The sequence below is a fragment of the Sesamum indicum genome, linkage group LG1 (genome assembly GCF_000512975.1).
Source record: "Sesamum indicum cultivar Zhongzhi No. 13 linkage group LG1, S_indicum_v1.0, whole genome shotgun sequence".
NCBI classification, from domain to species: Eukaryota; Viridiplantae; Streptophyta; class Magnoliopsida; order Lamiales; family Pedaliaceae; genus Sesamum; species Sesamum indicum.
This window is the reverse complement of record NC_026145.1, coordinates 4,392,596-4,416,359: the sequence shown is the minus strand read 5'-3', so window position 1 is coordinate 4,416,359 and position 23,764 is coordinate 4,392,596. Positions and strand designations below refer to the sequence as shown.

The following is a 23,764-nucleotide window of genomic DNA, read 5'->3' as shown; positions in this document are numbered from 1 at the left end:
ATGCGTAAACAAAATCAAAGTAAAAATTTAAAAATTTTACCAGGATTAATCTATATTTGCCATAGTTTTTAGCTACAGCCAAATCATTTACCATGGCTTGTTTTGGCTGCAGTTGCAAAAACGACGGCCAGTGGTTGTTGTTAAGCCATAGTTAATTTGTAATTACCACGACTTTTGACTATAATAATTAATCGTAGGGGAAAAATTATATTTTTTCTAGGATTGATAGACTTTATGTGATCTCTTATAATCATTTTTAGATAGTAGTATGACATTTTGTCAACTAATTAAGTTACATGTAAACTTTTTATTTAGTGAAAAGTATATTACATATTCCTGAATGTCATTATTGAATACTTGTGCATTATGATTTACATTGAGTAATAGGTCAGGAAAATCTAAGTGTAAGTTATTTTCTTTAATATAAATGGTAATAATAATTTCAAATGAAAGTATACATTCAATAGAAATAATAATGATAAAAACTCTACAATATAGACCAAGTTTTCATATTTATAGGATTTAAACCTACAACCTCTTAGCTGCAAGACGCTAATTGTATCATTTGAACAAGATCTAAACTCCTAATTAATTCAAAAATTCAAATTATTCATCAATACTCCAATAACACATTTATTATGTGTTAAATCTTATATTGATTTTGATTGATCACCTTAGGACATATTTTTTCTAATTGTTATTATACATTGGCCAATAAATTTTAATCAAATATGAATAGAACTGTAATAAATGGGTTGCTCATTCATCCAACATGCGAAACTGAACAGCATTTAAATTATGAGATAAAAAATAAAACTTTTACCTAAAAAAATCAAGCAAATAACGATTAACGTGAGTGTGTTGGAAGTTGATGTAGGTCGCGCGAAATCAGAATTTTCAGATCGGGTCGCTAGGTCGGATCGCTGGGTGGAGATCGCTGATTCCTTTTTTCGAGTTACCTGGAGTGGATCCTGAGAACACAACAAACGTAAGACTAGCCGAGAAGCCCTCGGCGATGGCCCTCCGATGCTTAAGTTAGAAAAGGTGGGGTCGAAAATATGTTAACAAGATCGAGTGAGATCACAAATATGGTGGTAAAAGTAAGTGGTGAAAACGTGTTTGAATAATCATTCATTAGGTTATTTATACTCGTACGGTACCCTCTATGTTTGTGACCCGTGGCTCTAATGATAGTGGGCCACGTCACCCCCTGTAAAGTCTGCTCCCGCCGCTACTGTACCTGTGCACTGAGCCCCACCTGCGCAGTCATAGGGTGCAGTCATATGGTGCATGTGAAAGTGCTAAAAATAGGGGGGTATTACTGTAATTATGTAATTTCCCTCATCAGAAGTGTTCCACAAATTGAGTGTATTATTTAAATAGTTAAATAATATGATTAATTAGAAATGATAATTATATAATTAACGGCAAGGAGTATTAATGCTTTGGGAGAAGCCACTTAATATTTTTGGGTTTAGTCCCCAGCTTAGTGTTAATTAAAATCTATTGGGTCACACATTATAAGGGTTATTAACATGTGGTATATATTACAATGGAGGATGTTAAGGTGAGTGACTTGTTAAGTCTATTGGAGTTTTGTAACTCTGTTCACTCATAATGTGGATTATGAAAACCTAATTATAGTAAGGAATATTAAAACGCATAGACCATTTTGTTTGAGAAAGAAGTGGGCTGCCATGTGAGGTGAAACCACACCAAAGGTTTTATTTAATCTTCAGATGTAATTATAGGAGGATGAATGAAGAGGCACTCTCTCTCCTATTACTACTATGGCCGGCCATATGACGTTGGGGGTGAATTATTTTGCAGAGTGTGCTAATAGATTACAATGATCCTCCTCCGTTATTCTTTTACCACATTTTATCAAAAGTGAGTAGAGTACTATCCACCTACTACATTGGTGAAGATCCTAGCAGATTTCCATAGCCGATTGTTGCTAGTGGATGCAAGCAGAGGAGCTTCACTTACGGCTCTTATGCTTGGAATATTACACGTGAAATCACGCTTTAAGGATAGTACTTCTACTCAACTTTTATTATGATACACTGTATGCTTATTAACTAGATCTTGGGAAGATTACAATTTTTCTCCCTATTATAGTTATAGGTCTCAAATTACAATTATGGATTAAAAGTTATTCCATTATTTTTTCTATTATAATTAATTACTGAATCTAATTAATTCCGAATACTTGTCGAATTGTTCTTAAGTTTTCGGCTTAATTAGATCAATTTTTAAACAAAGTTGTTTAAAGGGTTATTAGTAATATCCGAATAATATTTTGTCAAAAATTGATTTTGGGATTATATAGGTATTTTATGTTGTCCAAATTTTCTATTTAAATTTCAATAATATTTGATATTAAAATTTTAATAGTAATCACCTAAATTGAGTTCCTAATCATAATGGGATTATGAATATCAATCTTATCGAAGTTTGGTTAAGTTTTAGGATCCAAAAAATTTGTTCTACAATCTGTTTTGGTTATTTTCAAATTTTAAAGAGCGACATTTTTATTGTTAAAAGTTTATTAATAGTTAATAAGTTACTTTAATAATTATCTCACTTAATTCTAATTAAGTGGGAGCCGTTTTATTTAACTATTAATGTTTAATTAAAATTATTTGATTATGAATCAAATATTATCATGAAAAATTAATATTTGATAATCTGATTATTATTCATGTTAACATTAATTTGTAAGACTAAATAATTATAATTTACAATTCATGCTATATTTTTAAATTTATTTAATTTTATATGCATGGGCCACTTACCTATAGTAATTGGGTAAATGAATTGAGGTTTTTTTCTTTTTTTTTTTTTTTACATGTTTTGTGACTAGTGTGGCCCAAATTAGGATAGATAATACAGTTTTCATTCCACATCATGTTTCCAATGTAATTTAAATACGATCTGCGAATCGTTAAATATTTTGAAAGTAATAGTTAGACTAGGTTTAATTTATTGCATTTAAATTGCAAGATCCAAATATAATGTTTGGATTTATTTTTTGAATGTTTTGTTTTGTTTTGTGGAGATAGAGAGAGAAAAACAAAGATAAATAAGTGTGTGTTAGAAATAGTATGTATGTTTGGATTTATTTATAGAGATAATTTAAAATAAGTATTATATGTTTAATGTTGTGTTTTGGGAGACAAAAATTACTATTCATTGTCAAATCATGTCTTTTTTATATATATTTATGTATATGTGTGTGTATATATGTATTTATGCTAAAACAGTTAAAAACACCTAAATAAGATGTTTGTGAATGATGTCAAATATTAGGTATGTTTTGACTTGTCTTGAAAATAGTTTGGAAATAAAAACAAACATAGTGAAAAGGTTCATTGGAATGGAGGATTAATTCTTTAGGTGAAGGGGGCCATAGTAGGAGCACTTGTGAATATATTATTTAATTTTATTGCTTTATTGCTTAATTATTAGTTTTAATGCATGCTAGGTTGTTTAAAGTTAATTTTTAATAAATTTACTTTTAATGAATTAAATTAAACAACTTAGATCCTAATAATATTGAGTTTGTTTGCTATTCCAATTAGTAACACTATAAAGCCTTCAATCATCATTTGATAGTTTCGCCAAAGACTGTCATTGATTATTTTAGGTGGTGAAAATTGGTTAAACTGAACAAAGTAGGTCATAAAAAGATGACACTTTGATCCAAGGGGCAAGAGTTAATGAGAGTTACTATTGTTGTTTTCATTATTTTGCATGTCCTTTTATTTGTAGATGGCTAGTAACTCAAATCAAATACGCTTTCAAACTTTAGTTATCGCGCTGTACTAGAAAAGAAAAGGCTTAATGCGGCTAATTTTCTTGATTGGGAAACATAGTTGAGAATTGTTCTCAAACAAGAGAAAAAGATAGATGTGTTCAATACACCACTCCCTGAAAAACCTGTTGATGGATGTAGCATGCTTGATGCTGCTCTCTATGGTCCCTGAATTGCAAAGTAATTTGAGTACATGGAAACCTATGGCATAATCATTCAACTCAAACCGTGTTCGGTAAGGCAGCTAGAGTTGAACGATTTGGGACTATGACTGCTATTCTGGAGAGCAAGCAGAACGATGGCATAATCAGAGCTGGCATGCATCACACCTAATCCACAATGTAGCTGTGGTGCACTAAAAGAAATTGCTGAAATGAGAGCATATGATGAATTGATGCAATTCCTAATGGGGTTAAACAAGGTCTTTGATCAATCAAGAAACCAAATACTGATGATGGACCCTCTTACCCAGTACTAGCAAGGCTTACTCTATGATTCTTAGAGTGGAAAGACAGAAAGAAGTTAGTTCCAGTTAAGTGCATACCTCAAAACATGGCTATGGAGGCAGCTAGAACATTTGAAAGGCAAAAGGGATTCCCAAAGAGGAGAAATTTTCTTGATAAAAGACTTCAAGTTTGTAAACATTGTGGCAAGACTGAACACACAAAGGAGATCTGCTTTAAAATCTTTGGATTTCCTGATTGGTACAAAAATTTAGTGGAACAAAGAAAGACTAACAACAAAGCATCTGTTGCCACAGAATCACAAGAATCAGTGCACAATGCAGCTAATGAGGAGTCAATTGCAGAAATAATTAGGGCAGAACTTCAGAGGTACTTCAGAAACATGGAATTGGACTTACTAGCCACAAGTGTGACTGAAGAAACTGAGTATTCAGGTAAAACACATAAAAGATCTTCCTTAAATAAACTGTGTTCAAATGTTTGGATTATAGACAGTGGTGCAACTTCACACATGTCTAGTAATCCTACATTATTTGATAATCTTGAAAGCAACAAGACTGACTCATCTATTCTTCTTGTAGATGGGACTAAGCATTCTATTATTAGTAAAAGAAATCTGCTTTTATTCAATAAGATTACCCTACATGATGTTCTTTATGTGCCTAATTTAGATTTTAACTTGTTATCTGTTAGTAAACTATGCAATAAGACTAATATTAGATTCAAATTTTACCCTACCTGTTGTATTTTGCAGGACCTGAAGACTAGGCAAATCATTGCAGTAGGAAGCCTAATAGGAAGGCTTTACATTCTTGACAACATATCAGTCCAACAAGAATACATAGACATATTTCTGGCTACCTCTACTGAACTTAGTTTGAATGTAACTAGCACTAGTTCTGAGACTTGGCATAGGAGACTAGGACATACTTCAAACAATGTTTTACATCATACCTGTTTAATAGAGAATAAAAGTTCTATTGTTGAATGTGACATATGTCCACACGCAAAGCAACAAAGATTGCCCTTTCTTTCAAGTGATACTTGTTCTAAAGATGTCTTTGATTTGATACATGTAGACTTATGGGGCCCATACAATCAATACTCAATATCTAGATGTTCATACTTCTTAACTATTGTTGATGATTTGAGTAGATGTACTTGGACTTTCCTCATGCAATATAAATCTCAAACTACTAAAATACTTATTGATTTTCATAAAATGGTCCAAACTCAGTTTGATAAGAGAATAAAAGGAATAAGAACAGATAATGGCACATAATTTCAAAGCATAGAATGTCAAGATTTATGAAAAAGGAAGGTATTATTCACCAAACATCATGCATATATACACCTCAACAGAATGGTGTTGTTGAAAGAAAACACTAACATTTGTTACAAGTAGCTAGATCTCTTATGATTCAATCTAATCTACCTAAGATGTGTTGGACAGATGTAATTCTAACTGCAACACACATCATTAATAGAATTCCTACACCTATCTTGAAGTGGAAAACACCTTATGAAATTCTACATAAGAAACCTGTTAGTTATAATCACTTTAGAACATTCGGTTGTTTATGCTTTGCCACCAATACACTTCCTAATAAATCTAAGTTTGATTCTAGAGCCTCTAAATGTGTCATGTTAGGATATGTTAACAACAAAAAGGGATACAAACTCTATGATATAAATAAAAGAAGTATTATAGTTTCTAGGGATGTCATTTTTAAAGAAGACACTTTTCCATACATAGGGCAACAAACTGATCCAATAATATGCTCTACACCTGTTTTAAGTTCAGATATAGAACAGATTGATACTGATGATGAAATATTGAACCTGAAGATAACATCACTAAGATACCTCAAGCTCAAAACACTGATACGCAACCTACACCTAATGTTCAACTTAGGAGATCCTCTAGGATTACCTCTAAACCTGCTAGACTGTAAGATTCCATATGCTCCGAAACTTCAGAGATCACAGACATACGTAGAGCCACATATAACTCAGAAACATATTTTGACACATGAACCAGAAACAAAATAATGCCTTAGAAAAGAAGAAAACTTGGGAAGTTGTTGAATTACCAGAAAATTAGAAGGCAATAGGCTGGAAATGGGTGTATAAACTAAAACTCAATTCAGATGGCACTATTGAGAGACATAAAGCAAGATTAGTGGCAAAAGGTTATAATCAAATACCTGGAATAGATTACTTAAACAACTTTTCACCTGTTGCCAAAATTGTCAGTGTTAGGATATTGCTTGCTGTAGCAACAAAACTTAATTGGCATGTGCATCGATTAGATATAAATAATGCATTCTTACATGGCTATCTAGATGAAGAGCTATACATGCAAGCTCTTGAAGGTTACAACGTTCCAAAGGATCATGTTCTTAAGCTAAAGAAATCCATTTATGGATTAAAACAAGCATCTAGGCAATGAAACCAAGAATTCACCTCTAAATTAGAAGCTTATGGTTTTGTACAATCTAAATATGATTATTGCCTGTTTACTAAAATCACTCCCTCTGGTCTTTTTTGCCTTCTTGTGTATGTGGATGATGTTTTAGTTACAGGCCCTTCTGAGGATGAAATTACAGAAATTAAAGGATATCTTGAAAAAGTTTTCTGCATCAAAAACCTTGGGACAGTCAGATATTTTCTGGGACTTGAGATAGCCAGATCAAAAGAAGGTATGACTGTTACTCAGACAAAATACATCACTGACATTATTAATAATGTAGGGATGAGTCAAGCCAAGGCATTTGCCACCCCCTTACCAGCTGGAATCAAATTAAGTGCATATGATGAAAGGCAGCTTGAGAATCCAGAAAAATACAGAAGGTTGCTGGAAAGATTACTATACCTAGGCTTCAACAGACCTGACATTTGCTTTGCTACACAACAAGTAAGCCAGTTCATGCAACACCTCAGCAAACAACACCGGGATGTTGCTTTACATATAGTCAAATACTTGAAGCGAACCAGACACAGAGGACTATATTTTCCATCTACTGAAGGCTTTGAACTTACATCTTACTGTGATGCAGATTGGGCCAGTTGTAAGGACACTAGGAGATCACTAAGTGGCTACTGCATATTCTTAGGTGGAAGCTTGATCTCATGGAAAACAAAGAAGCAATCCACAGTATCAAGGTCTACTGCAGAAGCTGAGTACAGAAGCATGGCTTCTACAGCTTGTGAATTAACATGGATATACAACATACTTAGGGAATTTGAGGTGAAGATTCCTACTCCTATTCCATTTCTATGTGATAATCAATCAGCACTACACATAACGGCAAATCCCGTATTTCATGAAAGAACCAAGCACCTGGAGATTGATTGTCACATAGTGCGTGACAAATATAAGGATGGTTTTCTAGCTCCTGCTCATATCAAATGTAAGGAACGAATTGCAGACTTATTCACTAAACCTCTCACAGAACCATCCTTTACTTACCTCGCATCCAAGTTAGGACTCATCAACGTGCTGACAGAGTCCAACTTGAGGGGGGTTGTTGAAATTCTTGTTATCTTGTTAGCAGCTTGGTCCTGTGACCTTCATCCAACTGCAGCAGATCGTCACAGAGTTACAAGAAGGAGAAGAAGAAGTTCGGAAGAAAGTTTTGTCGCGTTTTATATTTTGTTAACACCTTTACTAGTAGAAACGCATCTTAGCCGTTGTTAGTAATCAGGCGATTCTTGTAGAAGCGTGAATACGCTTTCTGTTAGTAGAAGTTATTAGTTAGTTTTAACTGCCAGTTAGTTCTTGGCTCATCATATAAACAGCAGAAGACTTCATCTTCTGCAACTAAGAATATCTGTATTACTGCCACTTCTTGAAACGATTACTTCTTGAAGAAATAAGCTGCGCATTATCCATGGCATCTGTGTGTGTCAATTCTCTGATTTCTACATGATCAATATTACAAGTTCTAGTTCCTAGGTATTAGATACCAACTGTGTTTCTCACCTTCGTTCCAATGTTCAGAGACTCAGAAGGACCAGGGAACTTGGAAAAGGAGACGTGGACCTACGTGTTGGCAATGGAGCTAGACTCACTACTTTGGCCGTGGGGACTTATGTTTTACCTTTACCATCAGGATTGACTCTTGAACTGAATAATTGTTATTACGTTCTGTCCGTAAATGGAAATTTGATTTCCGTTTCAACTTTAGATTCTGAAGGTTTTCTTTTTTTTATTCAGAACAAATAGTTTTTCTATTCATAAAGATGCAATTTGCTATGGTACTGCTCATTGTGTGAATCGATTACACTTGCTTGATTTAGATAAACAAATATTTTAACGTAAACAATTCCAAGAGACTAAAATCAAAAGATTCTAATCCTACCTACTTGTGGCATTGTAGTCTAGGCCATGTAAATACGAAACGCATACAAAAACTCCATAAAGATGGAATATTGAACTATTTTGATTATGAATCATTAGATAATGAAATCACCTTTTAGCGGAACTAGTGAATGAGCTATCTATTAGGCCTAATACATAGGGGTGTATGTGGTTCACTGAATGCTGAAGCCAGGGGAGGATATAACTATTTCATTACTTTCACTCATGATTTAAGTACATACGGATATGTCTACTTAATGAAGCATTAGTCTAATATTTTTGTAAAGCTCGAGGAATTTAAAAATGAAGTATAGAATCAACTTGACAAAACGATCAGAGCACTTCGATTGGATCGAGGTAATGAGTATCTGAGTCAAGAGTTTATTGATCATCTAAAGAGTTGTGGTATTCTTGAACAGTGAACCCCAGCTGGGACACCACAACTCAATGGCGTTTCCGAATGCAGGAATTTGACTCTTTTAGAAATGGTTCATTCTATGATGAGTTTAGTTGATCTTCAGATATCATTTTGGGGTTATACCTTATTAATTGTTGCTCAAATTCTTAACAAAACTCCGGTCCAAAGCTGTCGAAATGACTCCATGTGAGATATGGGTAGGAAAGGTTCCTAAACTATCTTTTCTAAGGGTTTGGGGTTGTCAAGCTTATGTAAAACGTTTACAATCGGAAAAGCTTGAACCCAGATCCGAAAAGGTCTTCATTGTGGGTTATCCCAAGAAAGCCAAAGGTTATTACTTCTAAAACCAAAGCGAGAACAAAGTATTCATGGCTCGGGATGGTGTCTTTTTAGAAAGTCAACTACTTTCTAGAAAGCCAAGTGGGAGATATATTCATCTTGAAGAAGTTCAAAGCGATAAACCACAAATTACTTCTCCGGTGGGAGCTCAGGATGTAGTATCAACTTCTGTTGAAAATACTACTAATGTGGTTGACCCTATACATAGGACAAGTAGGAAATCTAATCCAGCTAAGAGGAATCCTTTAGAAGGGTACCTTGTTGATGTTGGTTATGATGTTTTCCTATTAGATATGGATGAACGTACTAGCCACAAAGTAGCTATGACGAGTGCCGACTATGAAAAATAGCTTATTGCCATGAAATCTGAAATGGAATCCATGTATGACAACCAAGTTTGGAACTTAGTTGACTTGCCTAAAGGTACTAGACCTATCGAGTGCAAGTGGATTTATAAGTTAATGACTGATCTGGATGGCAAGATAGTTGTGTACAAAGTAAGGTTAGTGGCAAAAGGTTTCAAACAAATTCATGGTATAGACTATGATGAGACTTTTTCACCAGTAGCAATGCTTGAATCCATAAGGATACTCCTAGAAATAGCCTCGTGTTTTGACTACCAGATTTGGCAAATGGATGTCAAAACCGCTTTTCTAAATGGTTATTTGGAAGAGGAGGTGTACATAACACAACTGAAGGGTTTTTTCGAGCCACGAAGCCCAAAGAAGGTGCGTAAGCTAAAAGGCACCACGAAGTGCGAATGAATCTACCCGGGAACGCGCAAGTGGAAGCGGTTAAAATAAATTGCGTAAAATAAAATGAAATTACAATGAAACCATAATTTAAAGGGGTACCCTTGGAGTTCCTGGGCATTCAATGTAGTTAATAAAATTGAACGACAATAAAAGTAATGGGGCTATTGGTAGAATTAAAAATGAGAAGAACAAAAATCATAAATTAAGAATTACCTCTTGTTGATTTAGTTCAAACTTCCTTCGTTGAATTGTACCCTCTAAAGTCGCGTTCACACCACACCGGAACTTGAGATTCCCCAATTCAATTGCTAGAAAAAAATTGAAGAAAAGAAGACACCAAGTGTGCACAAGAGGGGGGTTCAACCGAGTGAAAAAATTAGGGAGGAGAGAAAATTATTTTCTTGCTTTGTTATGTAATCATTAGTTATTCCAAATAACTAATATACATATATATATTCCTTGAATGAATGCAATAAAACATGACTAGGTTCGTTTAACCATCCATACGGTAATAATCCTTTATTCCAAATAAAGGATGACTAACATGGCATTTTTCAAAAATGATTTTGTTAGTCAATAATTTTCTTTTTCAATCATTTTCACCAACTGAATTAATGGGCTTGGGACAATTTTAATTAATTAAAATACCAGGCCCAATTAATTAAATTTAATTTAATTAAGGTCCACTTAATTAAGTCCATCATATACTTAATCCAATTAAATATATGAACCCAATAAGTCTTTATTAAATAATAAGTCTAACTTATTAAATAATAAAGACAAGCCCAATATAAATTAAATCAATCAATTTATCATTGGGTTTATCCCTCCAATTGATTTCTCTCATATATAAGTAATCCAATTACTTACGGAATTAATTTTCAATTAATTCCTTGTCCCTTCTTGGTGATTTGTGTGACTCTTTAGATTCACCTTTCAGCTAGATTTGGGCTAGTGTCCAATACTATTATTAATTAAATCCAATTTAATTAATAATTCTTGATCAACCCTTGATTGAGAAAGCTAGTCACCATGGTTGGCCGTCCAACAATGGTCCATGGCACTAGAGACTAGGCGAAAATCCATAAGAACTTTTAGGCTCCCGAGTCCATATGGGTACGATCCTTCCGTCTATCGTCTCTCGCCTCCTAGCTCTAGTTTAGGGCAAATTGGGCGTCGGTTCCCATCCTGGACTAGGCGTCTATGCTTAATACTTGAGATCCCGTGATACCAAATTGCTCGACATAGGAGCCTCCTCTACGTATTCGATCAATGACTGTGGCCACAACTTTATAAAGCTTAGACGCATCTCCAAGTGCATAGGGGATAGCTCTATCACGTTTTGATAGGGGACGGATCCTCTTCTTCGAACTCACCATCCTTACAACATACTTTGAATGCACTAGAAAAGACTTATGGTGATCATGTTTGAGACACGATCACCTCTGGCACAAATCTAAGATACAGTCATCGCATTCACGTGAATGTCATGATTCCTCAAGTCTGAGACTCAAGTCATACTTACAAGCCTCCAAGGCTTCTATATCATGATTCCCACGAGTCAGTTCAGTCAATTCGGCACTTATTCAATCGACCTATTAAGATCAACATAGATGTCCCACGTTTGTCGCGGATGAAACATGACACTCATCAAATAAATACGACTCTTAGTGCAGGTATCCTTAGAACATTTTGATGCCCATTCTCACAGTCCTCGACTTGGAATATTTTAGACCCAACGCCAAACAGTTGGTTTCATGACCGCCATCCAATGCGCAGTCCAACTGTTGCGTGGTTGTTCAACGTGGTTTGTGGGCTTTGTTATGATGTTTGACATAAATGCAAACATAAATGTAATGAGCACAACAAATGAAATTCTAATAGAGAATACTCATTTTATTCACTGAATAATATTACATAAAATCGAGTTATTGTCAGAATAGATTACAAGCATGCCAATCCAATTCGCTTTCAGGTCACCTATTCTAACATAAGTTTCAAAGATCTATTTTTGGATTAAAGAAAATATCATGGAGTTGTAATCTTCGTTTTGACGAGGTAATCAAAGGGATTGATTTTTCTAAAATCCTGAAGAAGCTTATGTTTACAAGAAATTGAATGGGAGAAACGTTTATTTTTAGTACTGTATGTGGATGATAGACTGATCATATGAAACAATATTCCTATGCTAGAGTCTATAATGGCTCGCTTGGGAAAATGTTTCTCTATGAAGGACTTTGGAGAGGCCCAATACATCTTGGGTATTCGGATCTATAGAAATAGGTCCAAGAGGATGATTGGACTCAATCAAGAAAATTATATAAATAAGATTCTTGACAGGTTCCAAATGCAAAACTCTAAAAGGTTTTTTTACCAATGTCTCGTTGAAAATATCTTACCAAAAAGAAAAGTTCCACTACTCTTGATGAACTAGAGAGAATGAGCAAGATTCCATATGCTTCTACAATTAGATCTATCATGTATGCCATGGTCTTTACTAGGCCAGACTGAAGCACCGCGAGGTGCGAGTGGATCGGCCCAGAAACCCACAAGTGGAAGCGGCGATCATAAAAATGCGTAAATTGAAATGAGATCTCAATAAAATCATAGTTCCAAGGGGTATAACCTTGGATTTCTCGGGCATTCGATGTAGTTAATAACAATAAATGACAATAAAATTAAATGGGGCTAATGGTTGAATGAAATACGATATACTAGAACGTAAATCAATAATTTGATTTACTTCGAACCATCATGATTTGATCCGTTTCACACGAAGCTTCAACGTGGAAGCCGTCTAAAGTTGCATCCACACCACACCGAAATTGGAATCCCTCAATTCACTTTGCTAGAAGAAAATTAGAGAAAAAAAAATACACAAGTGTGTATACAATAGTGGTGTTCGGCGGAGTGGTGGAGAGTGTATATGAAATTATTTTGTGTATTGTGTATTCATTCATTAGTTATTACAAATAACTAATACACATATATGTACCTTGCATGCATTAAAGTATGTCTACGTTCATTTAGCCATCCATAAGGTAATAAAATCATTTATTCCAAATAAAGGATGACTAACATGACACTTTTGAAAAGTGAATTTGTTAGTCAATAATTTCCTTTCCTAACAATTTCCACCAACTTAATCAATGGGCTTGGGCTGATTTTAATTAATTAAGATACAAGGCCCCATTACTTAAATCCAATTTAATTAAAGCACACCTAATTAAGTCCGTCATATATTTAATCCAATTAAATATATGAGCTCGAGAACCCTTTATTAAATAATAAGTCAAACTTATTAAATAATAAGGGCAAACCCAATATAAATTAATTCAATTAATTTATCCTTGGGCTTATCCATCCAATGGATCCCTCTCATATATAAAATGCAATTACTTATAGAATTAATTCCCAATTAATCCCTCGTTTTTTCTCGGTGATTTGCTTGTTACTCTTTAGTTTCACCTTTCAGCTAGACTTGGGCTAGTGTTCAATACTATTATTAGTTAATCCAATTTAATCAATAATTCTCGATCAACCCTTGATCAAGAAAACCCGTCACTATTGGTGTCTGTCTAGCAACAGTACATGGCACAAGAGACAAGACAAGTTTTCATGTGAACTTTTGTGCTCCCGAGTCCATAAGGGTATGGTCCTTCTGTCTACCGTCTCCTGGACTTCATGTAGGGCATGAAATTGGACGTCGCTTCCCACACTAGATTAAGCATTTATGCTTAATACTTGAGATCACGTTACGCCAAATTGCTTGACATAGGAACCTCTTCTTCCTATTCGATCAATAAATATGGCCATAGCTTTATAGAGCGTAGACGCATCTCCAAGTGCATAGGAGATACCTCTATCACGTTTTGACAGCGGATGGATCCTCTTCTTGCAACTCACTGTCCTTGCTACATACTTTGATTGCACTAGATAAGGCTTATGATGACCATGTCTGAGACACAATTATCTCTCGCACAAATCTATGGTACATTCATCGCATACACGTGACTGCCGTGATTCCTCAAGTTTGAAGACTACTCCCGTACTATCGGAGTTGGGAACTCAAGTCATACCAACCAAGCCTCCAGGGCTTCCACATAACAATTCTCTTGAGTCAGTTTAGTCGATTTGACACCTAGCCAATCGACCCATTAAGATTGCATAAACGTCCAACATCTGTCGTCGATTAAACACGGCACTAATCAAATGAATGCGACTCTTAATGCAAGTCTCTGTAGGACTTTAGACGCCCAGTCTCAAGGTCCTCGACTTAAAGCATTTCAGACCCAATCCAAAATAGTTGGTTTCATAACCGCTATCCAATGTACAGTCCAATTATTGCACGACTGTTAAAGTGGTCTGTGGGCATCTATTGTGACGTCCAAGCAGTGCTTGACATAATTTGGTAAGCATAAAAGATACGTATGCCGATAACGAATTATTACAACATTAATCAGGACAACATTGCTTAATAAAGATTGCTTGAATGGTTCTCAAAATCGCTAATCCAATTGGCTTTTGGCCACCCATTCCAGCAATCTTCCACTGGATCATAAAGCCAATTACTCATTTATTTCAAACTGAACTGATTATGAGCAATCTGCGATATCGACTAGGTCTTATGGGTCTACTTTTCATTTTTGCGAATGTCCTGCGGTCCAACCACATGCTACATCTTCCTATCATAGCTCCGAATAGATGATGGTGTCTATAATTTTTTTCTTGGACTTGTGATGAGATCTCGGTCCTTCTACCTTGTTCCATAGCCCAATTGTCATCCTCCAAGGTGACTAGTAGCGCGGCTATGCTAGATAGCACACTAACAGCTGGTCCCATGAGGGCCCAACCATTTTCCATTATAACTTTAACTCCCATGAGTCTTGGCCTGGTAATGTGGTAGAAAAGAGGATTTGAATAACTCCCATGAGTCTTGGCCTGCATGGGTCTTCAACACAAAGCTCTGAGCAGATATTGCCCAATCGGGTATCAGTTTCTCTACCTCCATCTCAGCAAATTTAAAGGAGGGGGATCTGAGTTCTACCTGAGATTCCTTCCACCAGGCAATGAGTTCGTTGACGACCTTCAAATTTTTCTCTTCGTCGGCTCTTGTAGTAGTTGCCTTAGCTCTCTTACTCGAGGGGCTTGATCGCAAGCTTTGGTGTTTTCTTTTATGCCCTTCGGCTACCTCTTTGCCCTTCCTTGTTAGTGGCTTAGGGTTCGATTATTCGATTGATTCCTCGACCAATGGAGGTGGGTTCTTGATCGCAGGGTCACTATCCTCGCTGGCAATCTCGTTTGGACTAACGGATTGATATTGGAGCTGGCCTTCAGGAATAGTAGAACCGCGATCCCCTTGAGATGCATGAGCATATTCAACAGAAGCCGAAAGGGGTCAGGAAGAGTCTGTGTTAGGAGTGGTAGCTGGTTGGTTGGTTTTTCTAGCGTGGATTCTCTTCATAATGCGAGCCCCCATTATAATGTGGCCTACAAAGGAGTTCATTTTTAGTTTCAGTAACTGAAAATAACAAGAGAAACAAAGGAATAGACTGATCTCTAAGGAGCCATGTACTTGGAGAGGGGCAGGGCTGAGACCAACCATCCTTAGGGTGTTCTCCATCAAAAGTTGTTTAGCTTTGTACTAATATCAGGTAAGACTGTTAATCAAGTCATCGTCTAGCCCCCCCCTCCACAAGCCTTAGGTTCAGGTTTGGAAGTACGCCACTCACAAAGAAAAGGCCAAGCCTGGTTCAATGGAGGTTGGATGAAGAAAAATTTATCCTTCCAAGGACCGATGTTTGATTTTAACTTAGAAATGAAGGCACAGTGCGGTTTAGCAGTGGGATAGAGTCACCCGACCTCTTCGAGGTCATGAACTGGTTAAGCGACCAAAAGTTATCGAAGTTAGGTGCAAGTCCCAAGTGGTTCATGACTATGATGAAGACAAGTATATAGTGTATAGAATTTGGAGCTAGTTGCATGGGGCACACTTCTAACCTAGATAATATTCGGCCAACAGGTCGAGGAAGGGAAAAACTTAAACCCGCATCTAGATGAACTACATAGATAGGACAGCTACGTAGAGGAGGTTGGTTCATCCGATCTGAAGATGAAGGCAGGATGATCTCAAAATCTTGAGGAATGTGATATTTCGTCCTAATCGTAGCAATAGTCATATGAAGAGTGCTTTCAATTTTAAGCCAAGGTTCGTTAGTTAAAAGTGTTTCGTATCGCTCTAGGGTCATGATGGGTGTAGCAACCTCTGGGTCACCTATGTTTATCCTAGCAGATTGGCCGACCTGATTTTTACGAGCTAAGGGCAAACGTGAGGTCGTAGATGTACTACTGAGTGATTGACTAGAGGAACTATCAGATGAACTAGAACTACTCGACTCAGAACTTGAAGACATAATTAAAATGAGAGGAGGTCGCAAAGAAATACTTGAGTGTGAACCTAAGCAGAGCAGATCGCAGCTAAGGAAGGCAGATCGCACTCAGAGAGTTGGAAATCGCGAGTGAATGGGAAAGTTCCAGTCAAACTCCTCTCTATTTATAGAGTTAAGGTCATGGAGATATGCGCCATAATCAATGGTTAGATGTTGAGGAAGCAAGGATGATCTGAAGGTCGAGATCGAGCGCCTTTTCGACTTCCCTTACCCTGCTTTGTACACTAAGAGAAGTGAGGGAGTAATGATGGAAAAACACTAATTTTTTCTGAGAAAGACTATTTTGCCCCTAAAAGGCCCCAAAGTTACGGTTTTACCTGGAAGATCTGCGCATTTCTAATTGGGGTAGGGCCGCTAGCAACCCAGGACACGCGGAAGACGCTATTAGACCAATAAGACCCTTATTCTTACACTATAAATACTCCCTAGTCAGTGCATTTATTGTACGCCCTTTCTACTACTCTTTGCTTTTTGGTCGCTTAGGCTCGTCAGTTCATCTACGACTACTTTCACAATCTTGAAACCAAACATTGACTTAAGCATCGGAGGGTCTTAGCTGGGGGCCACCCTGCAAGCCTAACGATCTGCTTCTCTTTCTCAGGGCTCTAACATCAGTTTGGGAGAATTAGCGACCAAGGTCACGCATATTTCAACCCGGATCACATTCATTTTCTTCAAACTACCAAAGTCTCAAGCAAACACAATAGAGCAGAACATGTGTATCAAAAACAAATGCATAAGCTTCAAAAACAAACTGCAACAAGGAAAAAAATATGCCAAAGCTATAATCACTCTTTATGAGAGAATTCAAGAATTAAAATGGGTTTAAAAGGTTAATACGTAAATTCAATATGGAAAAACCATCCTGTAGCAAAACTTTGGTTCAGTAGTTTGAAGAAGAACATAATGCAATATATTGTTTCATTGGACATCTTCTTATTGCTTTCCAACCTAGCATTTTCAAGAAAATTTTATGATTGATTTGGGAGACTTGAACTTTGACTTCTCTCCAAGAAAGAATTTCATCAAGATTTCACCGCGTGCTGCAACGAAAAATTGTATGGTCATGTTTGGAGTTATTTCAGCAAAATTAATTTACGTTTGAAGGAGATAACAATATCTGTTTATAATTCCAAAATGCAACTCTAATTGCAGGACCTACACTCCATTACAAGTCGCACTATGTATTTTACATTGGAAAATAAAGTACAATGTGTTTTCTCAAAATTAAATGTCAAATGGACCTGCTATACTCAATTGATCACACTTTGAAACTCACTAATTCAAATACAATTTTAGTTTAGTCCATTCTTCAAGGATATGTTTTTTATTTTCTTTATTCAATCCTCTTTTCTATTAATTATGTGAATAAGTAATTTTTTTTTCACATGTTGCAGACTCTTGTTATTCCATGTATCTCATCATGAGGATATTCCAAGTTCTGATCCTAGTGAAGAGGTACGTGGACAAAGTATCTCATATTGTATTCTTACAAGGGGTTCGTACAGTGAAACGCAAGTAAGATAATTTTTCACATTTGTTTTTTTATATAATTTCTTACGCATTAGACAATTTCTATTTTTGTTTTTTCTTTTTTTGGTTATAGGCTGGTGAAACAATACCTTCAAGATCTGAAATTGAATAAAATACAGGATAAAGTGAAGATATTGTATCACATGAATGTTGATGTGGATCCAATAATTGAGCTCAGATCCCAGATCATCCAAGTAAAAGGACAAAAGTGACAGTGGTCAACAACCAGTAATTTCAAAGCTTCTAAAAATTGAGCTCTATTTCTTAATTTTATATATTTTTTAAATTTTTTCTGTCGGAATAGATTTATTGAAAGTGGTGTTACAAACCTCACAAATGATATTGAAGACATTTTCACTGAGACATTACCAAGATGGCACGCAGTGCCAAAAGCATTTAAAGATTTGCTATGGGAGAACTTCAAGGTATTATATACTGTTTATATTTAATCCAATTTATTAATTGCTAAATTACATAGACATATTTTTGTAATTATTTCATGTGATTTACTATTTTGAAATGTGATAGAGGTACTGCTGGGATAATCTAACTGATGATGAAATGATGACGGTGTGGAATGAAAATGCAAGTGATCGATTTCGATAGATGATGTACAAAGCTAAGCAAAAAGCACTGAATGATGCTCATAAACAGTTAGGTAGAGAACCAGAGATGAGTGATATGATTGATAGAAATTCTTATTGGTTAAATAATCTATTATGGAATTAGCTAGTTCAGAAATATTGTGTCTCAGAAGAATATGTAGAAACATGTTGAATTGCCTGAAAAAATCATTTGACTGAAAAAGATAGTTTGATGACAGAACACACTGGTGGATCTATTCGTGTAAGGGTACATAGGCAAAAAATGGTAAGTTTTAAGCATAAAGTTTATAGATATCTTTTAAAATTTTTTGACATGTGGATTAAAAATTTGCTGGTGGGTCTGAGCAGCAACAACAATAACATTTTGAGAAATGTCATTAGTTTATTTTTTCTGTTGGTTGTTTATGACATAGTTTATGTTATTTTCGGTTGTATTTTTTACTTACTTTTTTTGGTTCAGGAGTGCAGAACTTGATATTATTTGGTAGAATTTGGATAATAAAATGACATCAATTATATTGTTGTTGGTTGTATTATGAGTATATTTTTTGTTAATATTTATTGTTCTTGGTTTGACAAATTCAAATTTTGGTATTAATTGAATATATTTGATGGTATAATGACCAGGATATTAATTTGGGTACAGAAATTAAAAACTCTATCAAAAAACCAATAAAAATTAGAGATGGATTAGAGATGAAAAATTGTGAAAGTTTAGAGACAAAATTAGAGAAGGCAATTTGTAAGGATTTACAGACAGATTAGATGGAACATTTTGTCTGTTTTAGAGACGAAATTAGAGACAAAATTAACAAATAAAAACTTTACCTTCAGCGACGGATTAGAGACAGAAAGTATTTCTCGTTATCGATGAAATCAGAGACGGATTTTCTACGGAAATCAAAGACGAATTACTCTAAAACTTTGTTCTTGTTTGTCGAAAAAATCAGCGACAGAAATGTTCGTTCGCAAAATTAGAGACATAATATATCTGTCGCTAAATGTTTTAGCCACTGCGCTTTCAGCCAAAGATTGCGATGATGGCTTTTTCCGTGGCTATTTCATTAACAGACAGGAAATAATACTTTCAAAGATGGAATTTTCCATTTCTATACCCTGTTTTCTTGTAATTTCAGTATCGGGTTCGATTGTTCGAGAGGTAAAATGACCATTCAGTGAGCTATACAGGATTGAACTACCCTCATCATTGCACAAATACACAAAAATGGATGTGAGTAGTTTCTTTTTATTCTGCTCACTCCTTACATTAGGCCTCTATTTCATTCTTAACACTGTAATGATCAAGAAAAAGAGGCTTCCTCAAGGCCCGACAGGCCTCCCAGTGCTTGGAAGCCTCATTACAATTCGAAACAGACCCCACAAATCCTTAACTAAACTTGCTAAAACCTATGGCCCCCTCATGATAGTGAAATTCTGAATGGTCAAAATGATGGTCGTTTCATCAGCAGAAATAGCAAGAGAGATTCCAAAAGAATGATCGGGCCTTCTTTTTTTTTTTTCAGTAAAGGTAAATTTCATTAAAACATAAATGTACAATAGTACAGTATAAGACGAATACATTGAGGAGGCCAAGAAATCCTCCATAATCTAGACAATGGGATGGTGCTGAGTGTAGTCGATAGTTCTGTAGTAATAATGCGTGATCTCATGTCATTTAGAATAATGTGAGAAAATGTAGGAGCATCTCTAATGATTTGCTGGTATCTTCTCCAATTACGTTCCTGCCATAAGTGGTAAATAACGGAGGCTAGAAATTGTCTATGGGTGGCATTAATTGCGGGGTAACCCCTCCATTTTCGAGAAGCAATGAGTGTGTCAATTGCCCATCCATGATCAGACCAACGGAAGCGGACTTGTCGTTGTAGTGCTGTAAAAGCATTGTCGGGTGTATGGGCATTAAAAGAGCAAATGCTGGTGGGTCTCCAATTCACCTCTTGAGCAGAGAACACAAGAGCCATCCGACTGATTCAGCTAATGCTTGTCCATGGTAGAAAGTCATTCCTGTAATGCAAGCCATAAGATGAACGAGTTTTTAGGAATCTTGAACGGCTTAAAAGTAGTGAAAACCAACCTAGTTTTGGCCAGATGTTAAAAAAATATCATATATTTTCCGGTGGTCGAGAGCCCCACCATCAAGTAGAATCGTGTCACGAGAACCATAAATCGCGGGAGGCTGAAGAGTGATATCCACTATAAATCTATCTATAATACGAGTTCAGTTCCATGCACTATCCCGAATGACAAAATCAAGGTTATCATTTGAGAGTGTACGGGTAAGAAGGGGGCCACATGCAAACCGCTGAATTAAAGAACCTAAAGAATGTCAAGGATCGTGCCACAAGGAAAATAGTGCACCATCTCTAATCCAGAAGTGAAGGTGAGGGAGAAGGGTCCTATGCAGTAGGAGTAATTTTTGCCATCCCCATGCGCCCGATGTAGCACTAATAGTCCAAAAGGACTTGTCGCGGAGTCGATAGTGTGGTATCCAAGTAACCCAAAAATCGATGAGGGGGAGTCCTGAATGATATACCAAACGTGTTGGCTCATAAATGCCAAGTTAATGCCAGCAATGTCCTTGATGCCCTGGCCACCCTCTTCGATTGGAAGGTTAACTTGTTTCCAAGCAACTTTTAGATAATCAGCTTATGAAGAGCCCTTCCATAAAAAGGCACGTAGTTTCTTTTCAATTTCTTTGATAGTACCCTTAGGCAAAATAAATGCTATCGCCTATTAAACGTGCAGTGCCATCAGAACTGATTTAATTAGTTGGATTCGAACTGCAAATGACAATTGACAGGCATCCCAACCCTGCAGCCGTTTGTCAATCTTCACTAACAATGGTTTACAATCGACAATGGTCAACCGAGAAGAAACAAGAGGTAAACCAAGATAAGTGAATGGTAGCTTCCCTTCTTGAAATTCGAGAATATCAAGCAGCTCATTCCTCCTGTTCTGGGCTGATCGTGAAAGAATGAGGTGACTCTTGGCTGCGTTAGTGTGCAGCCCAGAGAGTGTAGAGAAATGATCCAATCCTCCCTTAAGTAACTGGATCGAGCTCACATCAGCGTGGCTAAAGAGGAGAAGGTCATCTGCAAAGCATTGCTAAAAGAGACTTATATCTTGACACCTCCAGTGGTACAAGAAACCTGGATCTTGATCAATGAGCTATTGGAATAACATTCTGAGCACTTCCATAACGAGCACAAATAAGTAGGGGGACATAGGATCACTCTGCCTTAACCCCGGTGCATGCAACTTTTGTTTTCTCATTGCCCTGAACATCGACTTGAGTGCATGCAACTTCCTCGTAACTGCATACATTGATGTCCCAGTAACTTGATGTCGCCAAAGTGATTGTACTACATCTAAGAAATTATGGGATGAAGCCAAGTAGTTACCAAAATCTAAAGATACTTGGTTAAGACGCGTTCCTCCTAGGAGCAATAATGGTGAATGATCCGAAGTTAGAGGTATGAAGCTCTGGTAATAAGCCGATGGCCAGCATTGCAGTACTCATCATTCGCATGTCTGATATCCCCCAAGGCTCCACACACTTCACTCATGTCCACCACAGTATTGAAATCGCCCATGATAAACCAAGGTTCCAGCAAAACCGCTCAGCTAATATTGCAAATGTCCGCCCGTAGTGTACGCCGGTTTATGACTTCATTCATGCTATAAATGATAGTTAATAAGTGTTGTTGTTATAAATGAATCATCTAGTTACTGACAGTCACGATATCAACTCCTATTTCCTCATCATTCCACGCTAACGAAATCCGATTACCAATTGTAGTATAATCAACAAACCATTTCCACGAAGGCAATAAATTATTTTGAATTTGTAGTACATTATTAACAACAACACGAGTTTCTAGTATACCAAGAACAGTAACCTGTGAGTAGTTGCTATGTCTTTTACAGCCAATTGGTGATCAAGCTGATTAAGCGCTTAGACATTCCAGAAAGTTGTAGGAATTATGTATCACCCTCGGAAGGGAACATATGTTAGGCCCTCATTCATTTTTTCTGCATAAAAGGACTTTCAACATTCAGAGTTCAAATGTGTTATACAAGACAATCTCTTTACCTTTGCTCACAAGGAGGGATTGCTTTTCTCATCCATCTCTTTGTCGCTCACTAGGCCCCTGCATTATCTTAGTCTTGGATGTATTGGAATGAGCATTGGGCTCGGATGTTAAGGGATGAGCAAGCTGCAATTCAGGCACCATCTGACGAGGTTGTTGCACATACACATTCACTGGAGGCCTCACTTTCAATCTGACAGTAGGGCACGTTCGTACGTCATAACCAAGATTCATTCATGTGCAATATTTCAGAGGTAGCCATTCACATTTAACGTCCACCCTACAAGGCACTTTGCCCCCATCTTCAGTAGGCATTAAAATCACCATTTGCTTCGGTAGTTTAGAAGTAACATCAAGCATCACACATAAACGAGTGAAATCTAGTCTCGTGCATGCTTTCATGATAGCATCAGGGTATAACAGCTTCCCCACTCCACCGGCTACAACACTAAATCCATCTGGCATCCAGAATTCCGCAGGTAGATGCCTCAATTGAATCCACACTGGCACTTGAGTATGTTTATGTTTCCTGAGTGCTATTCCCAGTTCCCAACGCTGGAGGACGGTAGACTGTCCTTGGAACAACCATGGCCCTCCCTTAATGATGTCCTCCATCGTTATGTCATTTTAAACAAAAAGAAGTAAAAACCGTTCGATGGTGCAATAACATCCTTAATAGCCAGCCAAACCGAACGAACGTAATCATTCAATTGACAAAAGTATGGCTTTTTTCCCAGAAAATAACCAACAACCATATTTTTTGATGGTTTGGATCCTTCACGGATCATATTTATTGATGGCCGAATTACTATCTCGCCAATTTGAGTAGATGGTGCAACAAATTTCAATGCTCGACAACCCGAATTATTAAAACCAGCAGTGATCATCAATCTCATTCAGACTATTCGTAAG

The 23,764-nt window shown here is 36.5% G+C and overlaps 1 protein-coding gene across 1 annotated transcript; it reads right to left on the bottom strand.

The window, feature by feature from the left end:
- Nucleotides 23,087-23,467, bottom strand: LOC105157005. The gene has a single exon (XM_011073296.1). It carries the CDS (start codon nucleotides 23,465-23,467, stop codon nucleotides 23,087-23,089), a length of 381 nt encoding a protein of 126 aa, XP_011071598.1.